This window comes from Pseudorasbora parva, chromosome 7 (assembly GCF_024679245.1).
Source record: "Pseudorasbora parva isolate DD20220531a chromosome 7, ASM2467924v1, whole genome shotgun sequence".
Taxonomy (NCBI): Eukaryota; Metazoa; Chordata; class Actinopteri; order Cypriniformes; family Gobionidae; genus Pseudorasbora; species Pseudorasbora parva.
In genome coordinates, this window is record NC_090178.1 from 44,140,384 (window position 1) to 44,161,189 (window position 20,806).

General features: G+C 38.5%; 1 protein-coding gene across 1 annotated transcript in view; it reads left to right on the forward strand.

Moving 5' to 3' along the window:
* Positions 1 to 20,806, forward strand: part of bckdhb (branched chain keto acid dehydrogenase E1 subunit beta) — a 111,275-nt gene that overhangs the window by 39,081 nt on the left and 51,388 nt on the right. The window contains exon 8 of the mRNA XM_067449327.1: positions 167 to 277. Within this exon, the coding sequence (XP_067305428.1) occupies positions 167 to 277 (111 nt within the window). The remainder of the gene's footprint in view (positions 1 to 166; positions 278 to 20,806) is intronic.

Below are 20,806 nucleotides of genomic sequence, written 5' to 3' on the forward strand. Positions count from 1 at the left end.
AACTTTTGAATGGTAGTATATTCACTATAATTTTGTTGCTATGAAATTAAATTAGTTCAGACACCAAGGACTGACTGGAGAGGCTCGGAAACAGCAGCGAGCAAGAGAGCCGAATGTCAGAATGTAGTCTTTAATTGCGAGTTAACCTTTGACCTTTGGGTTGCAGGTACATGTGATGAGGGAAGTGGCTGCCATGGCACAAGAAAAGCTGGGTGTCTCCTGTGAGCTCATTGACCTTCAGACCATTCTGCCTTGGGACACAGAGACCGTTTGCAAGGTACGATGTGAACGCACATGTTTGCAAAGTTATTTCAGCCTTATGGGATAGTTTACCCCAAATAAAAAACAAAAATTGTAATTTACATATCATACAAGCCGAATAACCTTCTTTCATGAAGCACAGATTATCTGGAAGCTATTTTTTTCAACAAAGGTTATTCAGCCTCTTGAAAAGTACCATATAAGTATTATTCCTATTTATACTCCATGCATGGAAAGAGCTCAGTTTAGTGTCTCTTCTTATTTTGTCAAAGATTTGAATGCACTGAAGCTGTAAAGGTTTAGGGTTTTGTGTAAACCCTCTGGTGCTGCTCCTGTGTTGGTCAAATGACACATTTGTTTATACCATCATTATTAATGTTTTTCATTTAATATTTTGTTTTTTAGGGGATTTTATGAAACTAAATTATGTTTATGGAATGGTTATGATCCATTCATTTCATGTTCCTTCTTTTTGAGCATCGACCTGAAAATGACATTTCCAACTTAAACTGTTGTTAATCCTGAATGCTTTGGAGCACAGATTTAAAGCCCCATCCAGACAAAGCCAGAGCTTTCCCTATCCAATCTTTTTTTGTATACTACATTAAAACGATGTATATATGCCAGACCAGTGTGTGGCACTTTTAAAACACTAAAAACGAAACAATGGGAGGAAGTGAGATAAAAATCTCACAATAAAATAATAAATACATTTGCTACTTATCAGATTGTTTAATTTACACCTACCCCAGCCCTAAACCTACTCTTACAATATTGCAAATACAGTAATTAAATGACGCAATATTGATGTGCACATGCCCATTAGCCGCATCCCTTTAACAATGGGGGATGTGGTGTGATGACCTCACCGTTTCACAAATATACCGATTGGTTATACACACGACAACGCAAGTGTCTGTTTCAGATTTATCCACTCTGGGATCCAGTTTAAAAAAATACAGGTTTCAGGCTTTAAAACGTTGGAGCCTTCAAAACGAAATGCTGATACGATACATTTTTACGTATACAGCAGCCATATCACCCTGTAGTCCAAGACTGGTTTCCCACTGAAGCTAAGCAGGGCTGACCCTGGTCAGTACCTGGATGGGAGACCAACTGGGAAACCCAGGTAGCTGCTGGTAGAGGTGTTAGTGAGGCCAGCAGGGGGCGCTCATCCTGTGGTCTGTGTGGGTCCTTACACCCCAGTCTAGTGATGGGGACTCTGTACTGTCAAAGAGCACCGTCTTTCGGATGAGACGTTAAACCGAGGTAACCCCGGCATTCTGGCCAAATTTGCCCATTGGCCTCTGTCCTTCATGGCCTCCTAATAATCCCCATATACTGATTGGCTTCATCACTCGGCCTCCTCTCCACCATAAGCTGGTGTGTGGTGAGCGTTCTGGCGCAATATGGCTGCCGTCGCATCATCCAGGTGGATGCTGCACATTGGTGGTGGTTGAGGAGATTCCCCCCTTCAATGTAAAGCGCTTTGAGTGCCTAGAAAAGCGCTATATAAATTTAACAAATTATTATTATTATTATTATTACAGCTAAACCCGTCTCCGAGTGAACAGTTGAGTTGAGTCAAACAACAGAGCTTGGCCTCTTTTTAAAGACAACTATTGTAACACTTTAGTATGGGGAACACATATTCACTAATAACTACGACTTTTGCCTCAATAAACTCCTAATTTACTGCTTATTAATAGTTAGTAAGGAAGTTTTTGTAGCATTTAAGTTTAGGCATTGGGTCGGATTAAGGGATGTAGAATAAGGCCATGCAGAATAAGGCATTAATAGGTGCTTTATAAGGACTAGTAATATGCATGCTAATAAGCAACTGAACCTTAAAATAAATTGTTACCGACAACACTTGGCGGATTGTTGGAAAAAAGTTGTAGAAGTTTATTATAATGAAAAAATATACATTTATGTAAGAAATATATTTTACAAAACATGTTTTACTCTAAAACTGTGAGAAAATCAAAGCCATAAATCTGAACAAGTTGTTTTCCAAATTTGAGATTGATATTTAAATTTTTTTGCTGTCGGTTAGATTTTGTTTGGGTGCAGTAGCAAATGTTTCCACCAGGTGAAAATCGCTTCCCATTCAACAGATTTCTGTTTGGACCAGTTCTCAAATTATAGTCCTACAAAGTTATTTTTATCAGAGCATGTGAGCAGGTCCCAGGCAATTTTCGGTGCATCCCTAAAAACATCAAATTTTTTGGCTCAGTGCAGTTCAATGCAGAAGCCTACACAACTATTGTTTAAAAATGAATGAGCCCATCACAAAACTGTAATGTCATGAGAAAATTTCTATCAGTTTAGAGTTGTAATATTGCTTAACGGTGGCAGACTTCATTGTATGATGATAACATCCCAAATTGAACTACTGATGCAAAAAGTAATTGTTCTGGCAGGAGCAGTGTAATAGAGTAGCATGTCTTATTGATTCTTTGCAGTAGATTGTTTTGGCAGTGTGATACGAGAGATGTAGATTCTCATGGGTTGTTTGTTGGAAAGCAGCTACTTAAATAAACATTAAACACATTAAACTGCCGCTATGAAACTCAATAGTGTGTTTACAGTAAAACACACACAGCACTGTTCATCATTCTGAAAACATACTAATTTATTTTTATTTTTTTACTTTCCCTAACAATTTGTACCATATCTCCTTTATTTGCTCCATGCACGTTTGCCGTTACAGTGTTTTTTGGTCATTGAGTTAGAATCACAGTATCAGATCGAGTGTCTGCATGTCTCTCATGCTTCTCTTTTCTGGTATACGCAGATGTAGTTCATCTACTATAGACATGATCTGCTATCAAACACTCACAAAATAGCTGCCGTTTTATTTCAAACCGTACAAACTTTGTTTAAAGGTCTTTACAATAAATACCATGGTTCAGGGCTTTTGGGGGGGCAGTAAATCACACACATGTGCCATTATGTGGTAGCAGTGTAGAGTAACTTTGAAATTAAACAATTTGCAATGAAATGCAACAACTGAAGCAATTGAAGAATATGGTTTGTTCATGACCCAAGAAAATGCATTTGTGTTCTATTAACTTCTATAAATTCAATATCAAAGTGCAGAGCAGAAACAGTTTGAATCCAGATGTGCATGAGCTTCGCTGAAAGAAGCAAACAAACATGCAGATCTCTCAATACTCAATGTGTTTGTTGTTGTTGTGGGACCAACAGATGAGCACATTGACCATTTCAGTAAATAAAGACGTAAAAAACAGGGCATTTTTTTGAAGGTTTATGATCAACGTAAAATGCGCTTATAAAGAAAGCTTGTTTTTCATTTGATTTGGATATTTGTGTAATGTCTCTGAATAAGATCAAAGAACAGAACAAAACATTTTTTACTACTTGCTTCACACAGCGTTTGTGTTTTTTCAGAGGACTTGAAATATGGCACCTATATAGACCAATGTTAGGATTCACTAAATTTCACTAAATGCAGAATATGCTTTTGCTAATTTATTCATACATGCATTAAATATTGAATTACATTAAAAACAATAATGAATAGCCTATGTAAAATGGTGCATATGTTTATCAAATTGAGTTATTTTTTCTAGCTGACTAACGAGTTTATGGACACTGGATATGTTTTTTCTGAGGTAAATGTGACGTTATGTAAAATTGTTAACAAGCTGTTTTACTGACGTCTTTCCGCGGTTGAAACACTGAACGATTCCATGTGATGTGATAAGGATTTTGGTCAGTTGTACTCTATCTTTTAACACACCCTCAGATGCTCATTCATGTTTATTTCGCGCTGTAACTGGTATTGAGGCTGTAGAGAAGATCAGTTAACGGATTAGTTCACCCAAAAATGAAATGTCATTAACTTCTCACCCTAAAGTTGTTCCACACCCATAAGACCTCTGTTCGTCTTCGCAACACAGTTTAAGATATTTTAGATTTAGTCAGACAGCGTATCTAAGTGTATGCACACTATACTGTCCATGTCCAGAAAGGGAATAAAAACATCATCAGAGTAGTCCATATGAGACATCAGTTAGTTCATTAGAATCTCTTGAAGCATCGAAAATACATTTTGGTCAAAAAATAACAAAAAAAACGACTTTATTCAGCATTGTCTTCTCTTCTGTTTGTTTTCAAACCTCGAATAAAGATTAAAACGGTTATGAATCAGCGATTATGATTCATGATTCGGATCGCCAGTGTCATGTGATTTCAGCAGTTTGGCACACGATCCAAATCATGAATTAATACGCTGATTCATAATTGACTTAATTTGAGGTTTGAAAACAAACGCATGCTGAATAAATTCATAGTTTTTGTTATTTTTGGACCAAAATGTATTTTCGATGCTTCAAGAGATTCTAATGAACTAACTGATGTCACATATGGACTACTCTGATGATGTTTTTATCTGGACATGGACAGTATAGTGTGCATACACTTAGATACGCTGTCGGACTAAATCTAAAATATCTTAAACTGTGTCTGAAGATGAACGGAGGTCTTACGGGTGAGGAACGACATTAGGGTGAGGAGTTAATGACATCAATTTCATTTTTGGGTGAACTAACCCTTTAATGTGCGCTGCCGCTTCTCTTGAGCTGAGCTGCCAGAGCGATCTTAAGCCACAGTGCCAAAGCGGCATTTATGTTTTTGAAATTCGTAATAAATTGGACATCATTTGAAATCTGAGACCGTTTCATATCAATAGTAGCAAAGCACAAAGATTATTGCGATTTTTTTGGATGGGAGGCATGCTACAACGATGAATTGCTACAAAATTCATCAGCTGAAAACAGGATGACTAATCGATTTTTGGGATTCGATTAGTCATTTTTAGGGAGATTAGATTTTTGAGAGTCAATATTGGTTCGTAAAAATGAGAATCGATTAAAATCAAGAAATCTATATATTTTTTACTCAGCCCTAATTACTAAGACATGTACACACAGTCACTTATATTGTCCTTTTTTAAACGAGAAATAAACAGATAGCCACATTTTTGTTTACTGTGTATAACGTACAGATGATGAAAAATAACATTCATATACATTTCCAACATATCTATTTCTGTATATCCAGCTGTATATATTTTATGCACTGAAACTTTATTGTACACACTAAAACTGTCATATGACTGTTATCCATTAACTGCTTTAAACATGCAGAAAAGTCCATATTTGAGTGTACGCTGCCATTCATGTTTTATGTTTTTTTCTGCTCATCAAGGCTATATTTATTTGATAGATACAGTAAAAACATTAATTAATATTAATATTATATTACAATTTAAAACAGCTGTTTTCTTTGTGAATATATTGTAAAATGTAATATTCCTTAAAGCTGAATTTTCAGCATCATTCCTCCAGTCTTCAGTGTCACATGATCCTTCAGAAATCATTCTGATATGATGATTTGCAATGTTCGGAAAACAGTTTTGCTGCTCAATTATTGGTGGAAACCATAATGCATTTTCTTCAGGATTCTTTGATGACTAGAAAGTTCAAGAGCAGCATTTGAAACGGAAATCTTTTGTAATGTTATAAATGTCTTTTCTCTGACTTTTGAGCAATTTAATGCATCTTTGCTGAATAAAAGTAATTAATTTCTTTCAAATCAAAAAAGTCTTATTGACCCTAAGCCGTTGAACTGTAGTATATGACACAGATACCCACCGGCACCACTAGATGTCCTAATAAGAGTTTCAGTTTGATCTTTAGGACACTTCACAAGCTGTAGAAATCACTGGAAGATGTCCAGAGCCTTTTGGATTGTCATTTGAGTTATTGTTAGTCCATGATTTAATGAGGATTATAGAACACTTTGTGGATAAATCTTATGAATAAAAGAAAAAAAAAATATTTTGCATAAAGAAGAAATCAATCATATTTTAGCAACTTAAAGACTTTCTACTGTGGTGTTATGTTCATGACAAATAAAGAAAAAAGCATTGGAATGAAGTTATGAACATTATTCTGGATGCAATGAAAGCAATCTCAGCATCCAATTGCAGGCCTTCCCTCTCGTTGACTTCTCTCCAGCGCTGGAAAGTTGATACTTCTTGTCTGATCATAAGCCTCTTTTGTTTCACATACATCTTCCACTTTAGTTTTTTTATCTTTCACTTTCTCTTTCTGTCGTTGCTCTGCTAATAATGTCCGTCCTGTGTGTTGTGTTTTAAATAATGACGTGCACTGAGCGCTCTATTCTCACCATCATTAGTTGACACACCCCTTACTGGTGATTGGATATCAGTTTGTTTTTGTACTCGGCCCAAGACACTTTTTCAATGCATTGAAATATCGCTTACCCCTAGCCTGACAAGCCAGACCCACATCAAGATGTTTGGTCTGGAAACTCACCATTGACAGCTCAATCCGAGGGGCGGGATAAACGGTTGTCTTTCAAACTCCCTCTGCACGTGATAGGATAGCGCTACAACCAACCAGAGCAACGTGAAGCAGAGCTCGTTGATAGATTAAATATCCGCCGTATCCGGTCGGCAAAACTCCGAACACATCTTCCCTTCTTAAGAATGACTTCAGTGCCGCTCTTTGTTCTTTTCTCAGAGAAAAGCTTAACTCCAAGTCTTCCAGAGTCGCGGTCAAAGCTGATTCGAAAGACCGCCGTTCGCCACCGACCCAAGCCCTGCCCACCGACTCTATACACGATGTGATTGGCCCGACCAGAGTTTGGCGTTTACAGCTCAGAAGTGTATTGAGAGTTGGTAGACGACACTCGCGGCTGATTAAATTTGCTGCCGCTAGGGTGCTTCTAGACTTCTAGGCTAACTTACCCCACCTTTAAGAAGTGTAAATTGCTAATAAGTCAGTAATTACCCCTCAACTGCCACCTACTTGTTATAGTGGTAATGTCATGTCTTTTTAAAATGAAAGTGCTTGTTTGCTAGCCTGATGTGGTCATACTCAATTCTAGTCAGAATATGAGTCTGATGCTGCTCAATTGGGCTGTAATTATGAGGCATGTTTCAGCCGAACCAGGAAAGACCTCAATTGGATAGACCTACAACTAGGGGTGGGCGATATCTCGATATTTAAAATATATTGCGATATTTTTTCAACTCGATATGGATTTGGACATATCGTATATATCGATATATTGTTTATATTTAATTCTGTTTCCGCCACTTTGCTTGTTTGCCTTCTCTGTGCTGTGCTCGCGCGCCTCCCGCCTCTTGCTTTTGTTCCCCCTCCCCTCGCGTGTTGTCTCATTGAACACGGCGGCGTCCGCAACCAGGTGAGGATTATTTATCATGTTGACAAGCGCGCGCGTTGTTCAGGACTCAGTTTAGAGAACATGTTTTCCTTCTAACACAACTGCTTGCTAAAATTCATAAAGAAATATTAATGTTCATCATAGTTCAAATCGCAAGTTTTACCCACAGTCAGGTGATTGACACTATTGGTGCGAGACGCACTCTCAGTCGCAATCATGTCAGTTTATGATTTGTGTCTAACTGATCGCATGGTTTTCGATTAAAATGTCAAAATGATCGCATATCATTTGAAAACATTTAAAAAGTATTGCAATATCATTAATATTATAATTTTGTCAGCTTTATCACGGGATTATGATGAATAGGTCTATTCATGTTTTAACCAAGAGGGAAAAACGCGACATCCCGGGTGTCCTGAGACACACGGTGCTCTTCTGTGAGTTGTACAGTATCATATTATCATATAGCCTACCTTCTGACAGGGGCGGCTGATCTATTATGGGCGCTGGGGCGCTGGCCCTCCTACCAAGTAAAGAATTAAAATTAAAATAAAAAATTACATTTGAAAAAAACGTAACGTTACGTGTTTTTCACACAAGAATGAGGGTGTGTGTGTGTTTGGGGGGGGTGGGGGGGGATATATTTGTCTGCCAGCTTCATCATGTGCTGCATAACATCAAAAATGTGTAGTTTTATGCTTGGGGCGCCGAGAAAGGGCGCCCACACTATCTAACCAATGGAGCGCTGATATGCTATAAAACGTCACTAAATATGATCAATTCAACCAATCAGTGACGCGCAGTAATAATTCTCCGATGGGCGCTTTGCCTCAGCGCCCATCGGAGAATAACATGAGTATGGTGTAGTCACGTGTGACGTGGCACGGTGCAGGGGCGGATCTACCGGGGTGGGGTGCAACTGCCACCCTAAGAAAAACCATTGCCACCCTGTCTGCCACCCCAGCAGTGTATCCCTAATTCCCAATGTAATATAAATAGTTTCCTCTACCGATTTACATCAGCGGCGCTTCTGTGATGAGATAATAGCAAGAAAACAAGTCTTTCTGTAACGAAGATAATGTGTAGAAGCTCAGTCTAGGTGCTAATTCTGGGTTTATTTTCTACACTTTCTATTGTTGTTCAAACAAATTACTCAAGAACTGCTTATAGTGATCCGCAACGCAACTCACCTCTACCGCCGGTTTCACACAGTCCGTTTGCAGTGCGTATTTATTTTTTTCCGTACCCATGTTAACAGATAACAGCTTTCACTGCACACCGATGCGGTCCGGGCAGTGCCTTCAGGAGCGGTGCGTCAGCACTGATTATTGAAGTGAAAGTCTTATTTCACCACAGATGCATATAACTGAAAGTCTTATCTGATAAATTGAAATCAGCCATAGATGTAAAGGATGAAGCAACAAATATTAATAGGGAAAGAAAAGGGTTAAAAATAGCATTACTCTGAAACAAGTGCAGCCTACATAAGATGCCATATTTTCTGCTTAACTTTTTATTAAAAGTGCGTTTTTTTCACTGAGCACATTCTCTGCAGTCCGAGCGATGCAGCTCACTCTCGCTCGTGTCTGAGGTAAATCATCAACACCATCACCACTTAGCCAACAGTAGGCTACATGTTTTACTTTTATTGAACTAAATTCATTACAATCGGCAAAAACGAATACGCAGGTTATGAACAAGAGCGCTCCCGCGTCCATGTTTCTCACACTGTTCGTGTGAATCGCAGCACAGTTCAGCGCACACACACACGAAATACAGGCAGGAACGCGCATCTCTTAAAGGGGCCGCACTATATTCCTACTCCTGGTGAATATGGACCTCCTCCAGGTATGGTGTGATACTGGTGCGCTCTCAGGTCCGCATCACAGCTTTTACATTACCAATTTATCATACGAACTGTGCCCTGTTCTGCACTAAACTGCCAGTGTAAAAACTCCCTTTATTTATATTCTTAAAATAAGAGAAATCACTGCTTATTCTGATTTTTTAAGCTTAGACTTAAGAGACATCAACAAGTTATTTGAAAAACATCTATGACCTTTGCAACATGTCTTGTCTTCATGCTCTGAGTATGGTTTTACTATAAACATACATTTGCATAAAGCATGCATATTTATCCATACCCATGTTGATTAGAGTATTAAAAACTTGAAACATATTAATTTAAGGTACATTAAGAACTGAGAAAAATGCTCACCATTACAATTGGTAATTTTCCTCATCTAGTGGTTACTCCATCTAATAACAGTAACAATATTTGAAATCTACAAGGACACTCTAAATTCATACTTTAATAATTACATTAGATGCTTTTTGTTTTTAAATCATTACTTTGGTGTTAATGTAATAAATAAACAGCAGAAATTGTTCAATTGTTAAAATACATTTTTTTAAACCACATTGTCCCTCAACCCCCCCTACTTTTTCCATCACCAGCCGCCACTGCCTTCTGACATTCATATTTCGTTCTGTAACTGGAAAAGAAGTGAAATTCAGCTCATGTGTAGCCTACATGATCTGCATGATGAGTTTGAATTTTGTCAAACTCATGACAAACATCACTGTTTGAATTTTTATACAAATTTAACAGGAAATGGTGTTATGACAAAATCAGTTTATTAATATCTCAGTCATGCCCCCATCTTTCTGCAAAATGCTTACTGTTTACTTTAAGTGTAAAAAAGGGAGTCTTTGATTCATCTTTTGAAAACATGAAATAAATGAAAAGAAGGCAATATTATTTATTTTCTTTTACAGTTAAATTATTATTATTTATGTAATCAGGGAGTTTTTTTTTAAAATGTCGCAAAAGCACTTTGTTCCTACATGAACTGACTACCTCGTTGCACTTCAATAAAAAAAAAAAAAGAATTTGTGGTATTTGGCATATTTGTTTTTGCTCTAGTTTTTAGGGGGTTATTTTTCCTGTAAAGATATCGATATATATATATATATCGTATATCGAGATATAGCAAAATATATCGAGATATATTTTTTGCTCCATATCGCCCAGCCCTACCTACAACCAATCAGAGCAACGTAGCGATGTATAACATTAGTTGTCAAATGTCAACAGAGCTCAACTGCACTGTGTTGCCAAGTCTGAGGTTTTTCCCGTGGGTTGTTTTCCATGTCCGTGGGTTGAAGCGACCTCAAATATGTGATCGACCCAGGAATGCCAATTTTAGCAGGCAACCTTGCCAAAATAACAAATTTTACTCCCAAACGCTTTTTTTTTCTTCCGGAGAACCCTCCCGAGAAGCTATTGGGCTTGCTTTGGGCTTGTTGTAAAAACTTACCAACTCTGTCTGCACGCACACTGGAATAAGTAACATTAGAAGAAAAAGATGAGTCTAAACAACCTTTGCCAGTTTTGTAAAAAAAAAAAAAAAGATTTTAAGGATACACAGAATACTTACCAACATGATCATCATTTCTGAGAGGAATAGTGAAGGTGAATGCATATACGAACAAGTTTTCTGTTTAGGATTAACGTTAGAACAAATTCAACCCAAGCCCCTTTGATGATGTGCATGATTACGTTACTGTTGATCATCTGTCCGTCATCGTCTAAAGCCCTCCCTGATGATTTCATTGGTCCGAACAGTTTCTGTTCAGGCATAATTACAAGTCCAGGCCGAACCGCACACGTTCAAATGTTGTGGGCAGGGCTGAGTTTGGCTGGCATCCAGGCTACTTGTTTGCCACAAACTGGCCTACACTTTTACATTTTGTTTTACAAATCATCACTTTGAACAAACGCTTTCCTTTTGTTTGCTATTTGATATTTCTCATACACTATGTAACAGAAATGGCAGCTCTTATCAGTTGGCCACTGTAATGGTGCACCAGTGCGACCGCTAACAAAATTTCGTTGCACCAGCAGGAATTTTTTTTTTATGAAAGTCTGGAGCCCATAATATACAGCTGCGTTAGAGTGATTTTTGACCAATCAGATTTCATGAGGGGCGGAGCTACTCAGCATAATGCACTGGAAATGGAGCCAAAGCAAGCAGTATTTTTTTAAATACAGTTGAACAAAAACAAAACATAGTCTGAACAAAACATTTGATAAAATCTTTTTTTTCCTTTTTCAAAAAAAATATTTTGAAATGTGGGTGACTGCGGGTTTAGTGTGTTAAGTGTGAGCTTTCTGTCTTGAGAATGGATATCTGAGCCGTAATTTAATCTTGAAGTGCTTTGCTTTGTAGAGCTCCATAAATCACATTATAAGCAGTGTTTTAAAAATGGAAATTGTAGCTTATTTCTTCCATTCCTGAAGCTTTTGTCCTTGAGCCTTAGAAGCCCTGTACTTTCATTCTTCTGTTTGTTCGGGTCTGAAGTTGTTGTGAATGTAGCGAGCTGAGGTTGAAGCAGTGTAGAGAAGGCTCTCAAGGCCTATGCTATATGCTGTTTGAAGTTTTACTGACGGCTCACACTTGATGTATGTCGTCTCGGAAGCGTCCAGCGAAGATCTGTAATTTCAGCTTGCCGAATGTCTAGACTGCTCATGCTCTCGTACTAGTCATTCTAAACTTCCCAAACCTTCTGAATGATGACTTTCTTTTGATTTCCAATGGATTTTTTTAAATTAGTTTTTTAGAGAACTCACGCACACACACGCGCACACACCACACACTTGCTTTTTGAAAAATGGGTCAGTACCAGTGTATTTGGACCAGCTGCTCCTCACTATCACAACCTGTATGTATGATTTATTATTGATGTATATATTTTCTACAGGGTGTTCAAAATATGTAGTTTGGTGTTGTACATTGTGTAGGTCTCCGGCTAACTCGCATTATTACTGTCTTACTGAAATACTTCAGCTAATCATCTGTGGGCCACTATCACCTAAAACTGTGTATTAATGCAGATTGTCTGTCGTTCTTTGAGTAAAGATAAAGGATGGAGCAAGATTAGTTTTGCAAACTTTAATGTATCATCCGTCATTCACGCCAGTGCTCGGCTAACGTATGCGCCGTTATAGATGTAGTTCCCGCATGAGCACCGCGATAATTCAGAAATACACACAAGGGTTTGTTCAAAGACACGAGTTACTCTTGTTAATGTTAATGGGGAGAAATTACAGCTCAACATCCCATAATGTAGCTCAAAATGAGTAGCGTATCACTGAGAAACGTCCTTCTCAAGCCGTCCTTGTGATGGAGGTTCGGGTTGAATAACTATTCTTCCAGAATTCTTCCAAGGTTTTATCATCGGACCTGAGCTCGGATTGATTTGGTCAAATCGACGTCATCGTTGCTGTCTTTACTGTGTGTATAATCGCTAAGCGTTAGGAAGCCCAGGAGCTGAAGTTCAGTTATGGTGATGGGCGTTTGTTTCCGACATGTGCTGTAAGTGGTCGATCAATCACAGAGAGACTGAATCATCCATAGAGTCGTTTGAGAACATTGTGGTGCTGTGCAATTTTATGAGAAATTAAAGTGTTTTTTGACAGTGTCGCTCATTCACACAGACACACAAAACATGCAGACTTCATATTTAATAGCAGTATTTTTGTGCTATTATAATCAGATACTAATATCATCATTTGATAAAAGGTACTGTTACAGTTACACTGTCAGAGAAAAAAGTATAGTGCTGTCACTGGGGCGATACCCTAAGGTACAAATCCAAAAAGGGACTGATTATGTACCTTTTAGGGGTACAATGATGTATCTTCACTTTTGTACATTAGGGTACTGCCCCAGTGACAGCACTGTACCTTTTTTTTTTGAGAGTGTATGCTTAGTTTTGGTCCTTTTTCTCAGTTTCCCGCCATAATCAGTTACCATGGATATCCCTTTAATCTTCACAGCTGTTCATCAATTATTTCGTCACCATGTGTATTTAAGTTCGTCACCTTCACTCATTCTTTGTCCTGTACTGTTTGTGCGGAGTTGATAGCTTATGTTTAATAAAGACTGTAATTATCGACGAATCGCGTCATTAGCGTGCGATGTGAACGCAGCATTATACTTCCTTCTTCATCCTTGGACTTAAACCATTACATCTATGGCACTACTTTTGATTTATTCATCCAAAATTTGCCAAAATCAGTGACTTTATTTCTTTATTTTGATGTAAAAGTTGATGTTACGGCCTGGTCAACTCTTACCAGATGCAGATAAATCCATAATAGACAATGAAACACAACTGGTTGAGTCTGCCTCATACATATTCATCAGTCTTCCCTGCACATATGAAACACGGCTCCTGTCTGTGTGGTCACTGAAACAACATGTATCTGGAACATGTTGTTTTCAGTTTCCTGTTACTTTTTCCAGGTGATCCGCAGCTATGCTAATCAACGACTCTGAGATCTATATATATATATATATATATATATATATATATATATATATATATATATATATATATATATAAAATATATGCATATGCTTGTTGACTCGGGAATCATCTGAAATTGCAGTTAAACTGAACGCAGTGTGTTTTTATTCCCCTCTGGTGTCTGGAACTGTCCAGTAAATGTAATAGATGTTCATTTAAAGGATAAACAAAATGTCCAGTTTGCCCATGCCAGACCAGCAGCTTAGATGATATAATGTGGAAAGTGTTTTTTTCCTTCCATTCGTTCACATTTATGTGGCCGGGACTATGCTAAGTGTATCCTAGATCAAGCACAAGCTATTACAATAGTGAAATTATGATGATAGTTTCCTCCTTGACCATAAAGGAATAAAGGAATATATTTAGCCAAAGATTAAAATTTGAAGCTTTTTTCATTACAATGACAGATCATAGTCCACAGCTGTCAAGCTCCAAAAATGGCACAAAAAAACAGCACCATGCCAGTAGTTCATATGGCTCATGAATAGAGTTGGGTAACGTTTTGATTCTGATTTCCCCCCAAAAATAATACTTACATTTATTCTTACTGCAAAACATTTAATTATAGCTGAATACCATGAACAAAAATGAGCAGGCTAAAGAGCATTGCACAAGACACCTTTAAATATACCACATAAAAACAACTATTAATATAAATTTCAAGCATTAAATACGCATTAAAGACAAGTAAACACTCATTAATTAATACACAACAACTAAATAAATTAGCAATTGCACAAATACAAATGTATGATTTAAACACACATCATACAATCAAATGTAAAGTAACACTGCACATTATTAATAAAATATAGGTTATACATTTACAAATATAGTCACAAAAGTGAGTGAATTTTCTCGTTGTCTTTTTATGTTTGATTAATGCTATCATAGAGACGGCATCAGAAAAATCTGCCACGGTCACTTTAAGAGCTGCACTGATTCCATACTGTTAGACATTTTCATCTTTTCAACTGTCTTGAGACATAAATGACTCTTTATGAGAATATTTTGACACATTTTTGTGTTTGTCTATTCATATGCTGTGGAAAAAGATGAGAACTTGGTTCATTATTGCACACTTCACTATGAGAAGCCGTTCTGTGTCTTTGCCCTCAAATGGTTAAAAATTGAATTAAAGTGTGCACACAGGAACCGATAAGCAGAATTGAAATGCATGTTTCTCCACCGGTTCTAGGAAATCTTAGCTTAGAAATCTAGACGCACCCTAGCGGCAGCAAATTTAATCTGCCCGCAAGTGTCGTCTAGCAACTCTCAATACCCTTCTGAGCTGTATTCCTCACAATCTGGATGGGCCAATCACATCGTGTATAGAGTCGGCGGGCGGGGCCATAATGACGACGCCGTGTTGCGTTTGCGTGCTTCTAGTAAACACAGAAACTGGCGAACGGCGGCAGTCTTTTGAATCAGCTCTGACCGCGACTCTGGAAGACTTGGAGTTAAGCTTTTCTCTGAGAAAAGAACAAAGAACGGCACTGAAGTCATTCTTAAAAAGAGAAGATGTGTTCTGAGTTTAGCCGACCGGATACGGTGAATGTTTAATCTATCAACAAGCTCTGTTTCACCTTCGTTGCTCTGGTTGGTGTAGCGCTATCCTATCGCGTGCAGAGGGAGTTTGAAAGACAACCGTTTATCCCGCCCCGCAGATTGAGCTGTCAATGGTGAGTTTCCAGACCAAACATCTTGATGTGGGTCTGGCTTGTCAGGCTAAGGAAATCTGGAACCGGAACTTGATACCTATCATGCACTATATTCTTGTGGCTGTGTTCGCATAGTACACCCATAAACCCTCATCCACTATTCCCTACCTTACTCCACTAATATCATACACTTGAAGGAGTGAATGAAAACGAGTGCGTGAATTCGGACACAGCGTGTGCGTAGTTTCTGCTTGATGTTTAATAATCATTTGAAACTTGGCAAACTGGCAGCTCCAGTAGTAATAAGAACATTTATCTTGAACCTTGTCATGGAAACTAGCATCTTTAAACCTTTTTTTACTATTAATAATCCAGTAAAAACAAATTTATACTTGTATGATATATACCTGTTGCCACATTGGACCGATGGATGGATGGATGGATGGATTATTCTGCAGCTGCCATCTTTTGGGGAGATGCTGGAATGAATTTGCTGTGTCCGTCACAGTGCATTATGGGTATTCTCTAGCCTCTGAGCACACATTGGTTGTACACTTGTTATTGTGGTGCGTTGTGGGATTGAATGAGTCCACTTGTTAATGTTCACAATGGTTTCGGACACCACTAAAAATGGCTGTTCTCTCAAATAATGCCCTATTTAAGGAATATAGGGGGTGATTTCAGGCAAAACCCAAGTCTTACGTAGTCTTATGTAGTCAAATTTAATTTGTTCCTCAAACACAGCAATTGTAATTTATTAGGGCCGTGACACACCAAGGCGGCGGGACATTCGTTTTGTCTTGTTTTTGTCCCAGGCGCTGCTGACGTGAGGTGACAACACAGTCGGATTTCATCTTCACTACCTCTTTTTCATCAGCTTGTTGTGTAAGGGCCTTTAGCTGCTGATAATCTTGCCTATGACCGAAGCCCTGGAATTCATTCAGATTGATGAATCATGGCAGATTTGACATCATTTGACTACAAATCCTCATATTTGTCTTACTCCAACAAGAATAATGCATTTGCAAAGGAGTTGTATGGACAAATTTAAGATACTTTTGTTATTTTTATTAATTATTATTTGAATTAAAAAAAGACATGAAGCACATACGTATTATGTACTTGTCATTTTTTTTAAAGAATTTAATCATTTTATTCATCAAGGATGCATTCAGTTGTTTGAAAGTGACAATGAAAATGTTTATAATCCTTATAAAAGATTTATATATCAAATAAATGCTGTTTCTTTGAACTTTCTATTCATAGAATCCTGAAAAACTTTCACAGTTTCTACAAAAAAAATATGAAGCAGCATCTGTTTTCAGCATTGATAATGATTCTTCAGCATTGAAATGTTCTTGAAGCAAATCCTCATATCAGAATGATTTCTGAAGGAATCAAGTGACACTGAAGACTGGAGTGAAAATGCAGCTTTGATCACAGGAAAACATTTCATCTTAAAGGGGGGGTTAAGATGAAGCTTTTTTTATGCATAATGAGCTTTTTACACTGTTAAAGACTTGGATTCCCATCCTAAACATAGACAAAGTTTCAAAAACTAATGTTGGACGTTTGATGGAGTATTTCTGTGTTAAAAATACTCCTTCCGGTTTCTCACAAGTTTCGGAGAGTTTTTTTCGAGTATGGGTCAGCTTGACGTTAATAGAGCGGAAGGTCCTTGTATGGGCCGTACGGGCTCTTCTCCCGGTAGGGCGCGCGCGCGTGACTAGAACGAGAGAGGAAAAGCACGCCCATAAACACTCCGCGCCGCGCTCCACTTTATTCCTATGGGTGACGTCGAGCAACTTCAACGCTTCAGCACAGCATTCCGGGAAGGCAGCGCTGCATTTGAACCGTTTTGAACGCAGAAATGACGGGAAGCTTCACAACATCGCTTCAGTCGCATCGCAAAGTGGATCTCCACCGTTCACTACTGTCAGGACTTCACCAAATCATACCAAAGAAGAGTGTTTTTGACAGAGCGGTCCCAGCGATAAAGGTTCGGTCCTGCTTTGGAAGCAGCCGGTGAGTAAAACTGCTTCAAATGTCTGTGCTGTTGTCTCACCGCGTGAGTAAACATCAGTAAACGACACGATCGCGTGCTTCGTCATTCAAATGCGCTAACGGACTCCATTGTTGTTCTATGTATAACGTTACCCTAGTCTGATGTGCAAAACCGTTTTGCTTGCTACTGCTAAGGTCTAGTCGCATACAATAGTCCATAAACCGAATCATGTCCTCATAAACTGCGAGTAAAGACACACAAATGTTGACAGGCCACTAAATACAGTCCATACCACAGAGACGGACGTCCTGCTGTTGTTGCTTCTCCTGTTCAATTTATTTCAGCCTCCGAATGATTCTGGATCATATATCTATTAGCTGAGATAGCCATGAGTTTCTCCACGCTTGAGGACGTCACCGCTTTGTGCGCATTCGTCATTCTTTAGCTCCGCCCACACGATACGCCTCCAGGCGCTCGGTTTTTTCCGGAAAGACTCGTACAGCCCATATTTCTTTTATAAATATAAAACTAAAGACTTTTCGGAGATATGAAGGATGCAATACTACTCTATAGGTACTCAAGATTGACATGTGTTTCACCCCCCCCCCCCCTTAAAATATAGTCTTTAAAATTGCTATATTTCTCGATATTACCATCTTTTCTGTATTTTTAACCAAGTAATGGTTAGCATAAGATACACGTTTCAATACCCCAAACTTTTGAATGGTAGTCCGTAATAATTTCAAATATAATATAAAATATAAATATAAATCAAAATATAAGGCCTTGGAAATCCATGAACAGTGCAGATTTTCTTTTATTAAATCGTTTATTTACCATTTTATTTTATTACTTTTTACCTCATATATCATAATTATCAGTCCTCATAAATCAGAAGTCCGGAGGTACCCTACACTTTGGATGAGGCGAGGTGTTCTCCTAGAGCAGAGTTGACATGCGAGGTAAGATGATGCCCAGCTCTCAGGCTTCAGTCTAGGTTCAGATCCATGTCCATTTTGTGTTCTTTTGTCTGGACTCCCAGGACGTGACCCAGTCTGTGGTCCACTGCGATTGGAGATGGCACTTCCCTCCAGCTGCGAAGGCCAGTGGTCAGCAAACCTTGGAAAAGCCAAGTCCTCATTACAATGGGAGTCTTGTTTCCATATGGGTTCAGCTCTGTATTTAAAGGATATTTTGATTTGCTCCGCTCTCTGGCCGTCTCAGCAGCACAGCTGATGTTCCAAAGCAAACGCTCTGACTCGTCTGGTTAACATGATCAAGATGTGCCCTGAGCCCTGTGGTTCAGTGCTCTTGCATTTGCACCTAGTTAAATGCATGTTTAGATGTACTGTGTGTTTGTGCAGTGTTGCTGAATGTCTGGAGAGGTTACTTTTAATGTGACCGTGGACTTCCTGGAGTATCTCGTGCTCAGCGGTGGTCCTAAACAGCGCCTTTGCTAATTTTTTCCTACGTTTCGAAGGATGCTAATCGTACCAAGAATTCTGTACGAAACATATGCAAATGTTATGCATATGAAGTGATTGCAGATGAAGAACATTCAGCTACCTGAAGCTGTTTGATCACAATCAGTGTGAACGCACCTTAATTCTCATGCTACAAAGATAATGTTTCCACAAGACCAAGTCATGCGTCATAAAGATCTGTCAAACCTAAATGAAATGGGGTGCCATTGTACTTTTCTGTACCATTACAGAACCATTCTGTGCTTTCAGCACTAAAACTGCATTCATCAAAGAAACCCAAAAGAAAATGGTGTGGATTAAATCTGTAAAGACTAAAATGGATCAAAAATGGATCTCTGTCCTCTTCCAAGTTCAGGCACAATGGCCCTCATTTATCACAAGTGCGTACACCAAATTTCCAGCGTACACCTTGCGTACACCCAAACCCACGGTGACTTTGAGATTTATCAATATGGACGTTGGCGTACGGCACGCTCAAATCCTACGCCAGCTCAGGAGGTGGTGTACACACGTTTGAGTTAGTGGGAAAATGCGCAGGAAAACAATTCCTAACACCACAAAACGCACTGACAAGATATGCTATATGACCCACTGTTAAAAACAACAACAACAACATTCAGTGTTTATTTTTGTGCAACATGAACGTCAATGTTTAATTTGTGTGACTTTACCAAAGCGTTTGATTTGTAGGCAAATGTATTCCTCCAGTCGCGAGCCTGTGCACTTTATCTGACGTTTCAGGCCCGCCTGGCCCGGCAGCTGCGCACGGACTGGGACTAAAATAATTCAGACTGACAAAATAATAAAAATGACCTTCTTCTTTTAAATAATAATAAAATCAATAAAAACGACATTCTTCTTCTGAATAACAAGCGTCGTTAAGAAGAATAATCATAATAATAATAAGAAGAAGAAGAAGAATCTTACAAATTGTCATGTAATTATTAATGTGAATGAATGGTAGTACTCCACATCACATCATCATCACTATTGTACACCCAAATACATGTGCCGTGATACGAAATGAAATGCTAATTGTTTCAAAACGTGCTGTAAAATAATGCATTGTGATGGTAATTTATCATCCAAACAGCTATTTAAACTGCTGGAGTGCGCTTCTCAACCTCCTAAGAGTACTCGTTATTTGGGTCCATATTTTGTTTTTGTAGGTGCCTTTAATCCCACTCTTTAAACTCCCAAATAAAACAATTTCGTTTTTTTTTTTTCCCACTTCCCTGGTGATGGTCTCGATGGGCGCGTCTCAGTCATCTCACTAGTTCAGTAGTCAGAGCACTGATCAGGGAGTCAGCCCGTTGACTTATGTCCTAATCACTGCCCTGACTAGTGGACTAGTGAGATGATTGAGCACGCCCGATCTCCACGTCGGAGAAGTTTCGCTTCTTTGCCGTCTTCTGTTTCTCCATGGCGTAAAATGAGGGTGTGGGAGAGGCGGAGACTTGAATATATAGGGGCGTGTTATTCTAATGACGATCGTTTTCAGCCACCACATTTATCAAGGGCAAGTATTGCGTACACCTGGATTGCAGAGGTGCGCACAGTTTCATAAATCAGGCGGTGAGAGGAGTGTAAGCATAATCTTACGCCAACATATACACCAGTTTCTTCAGATTGATAAATGAGGGCCAATGTGAGTGAAAATTGAATTTGGTTATTTTTAAGACTTCTCTGTTGTAGAGGTTGTCTGTTACAAAAATAAGGGCTTTTACACCGTCACCATTTCAATCATTATGCTCCTAAGTGCAGTAAATGTATGCATT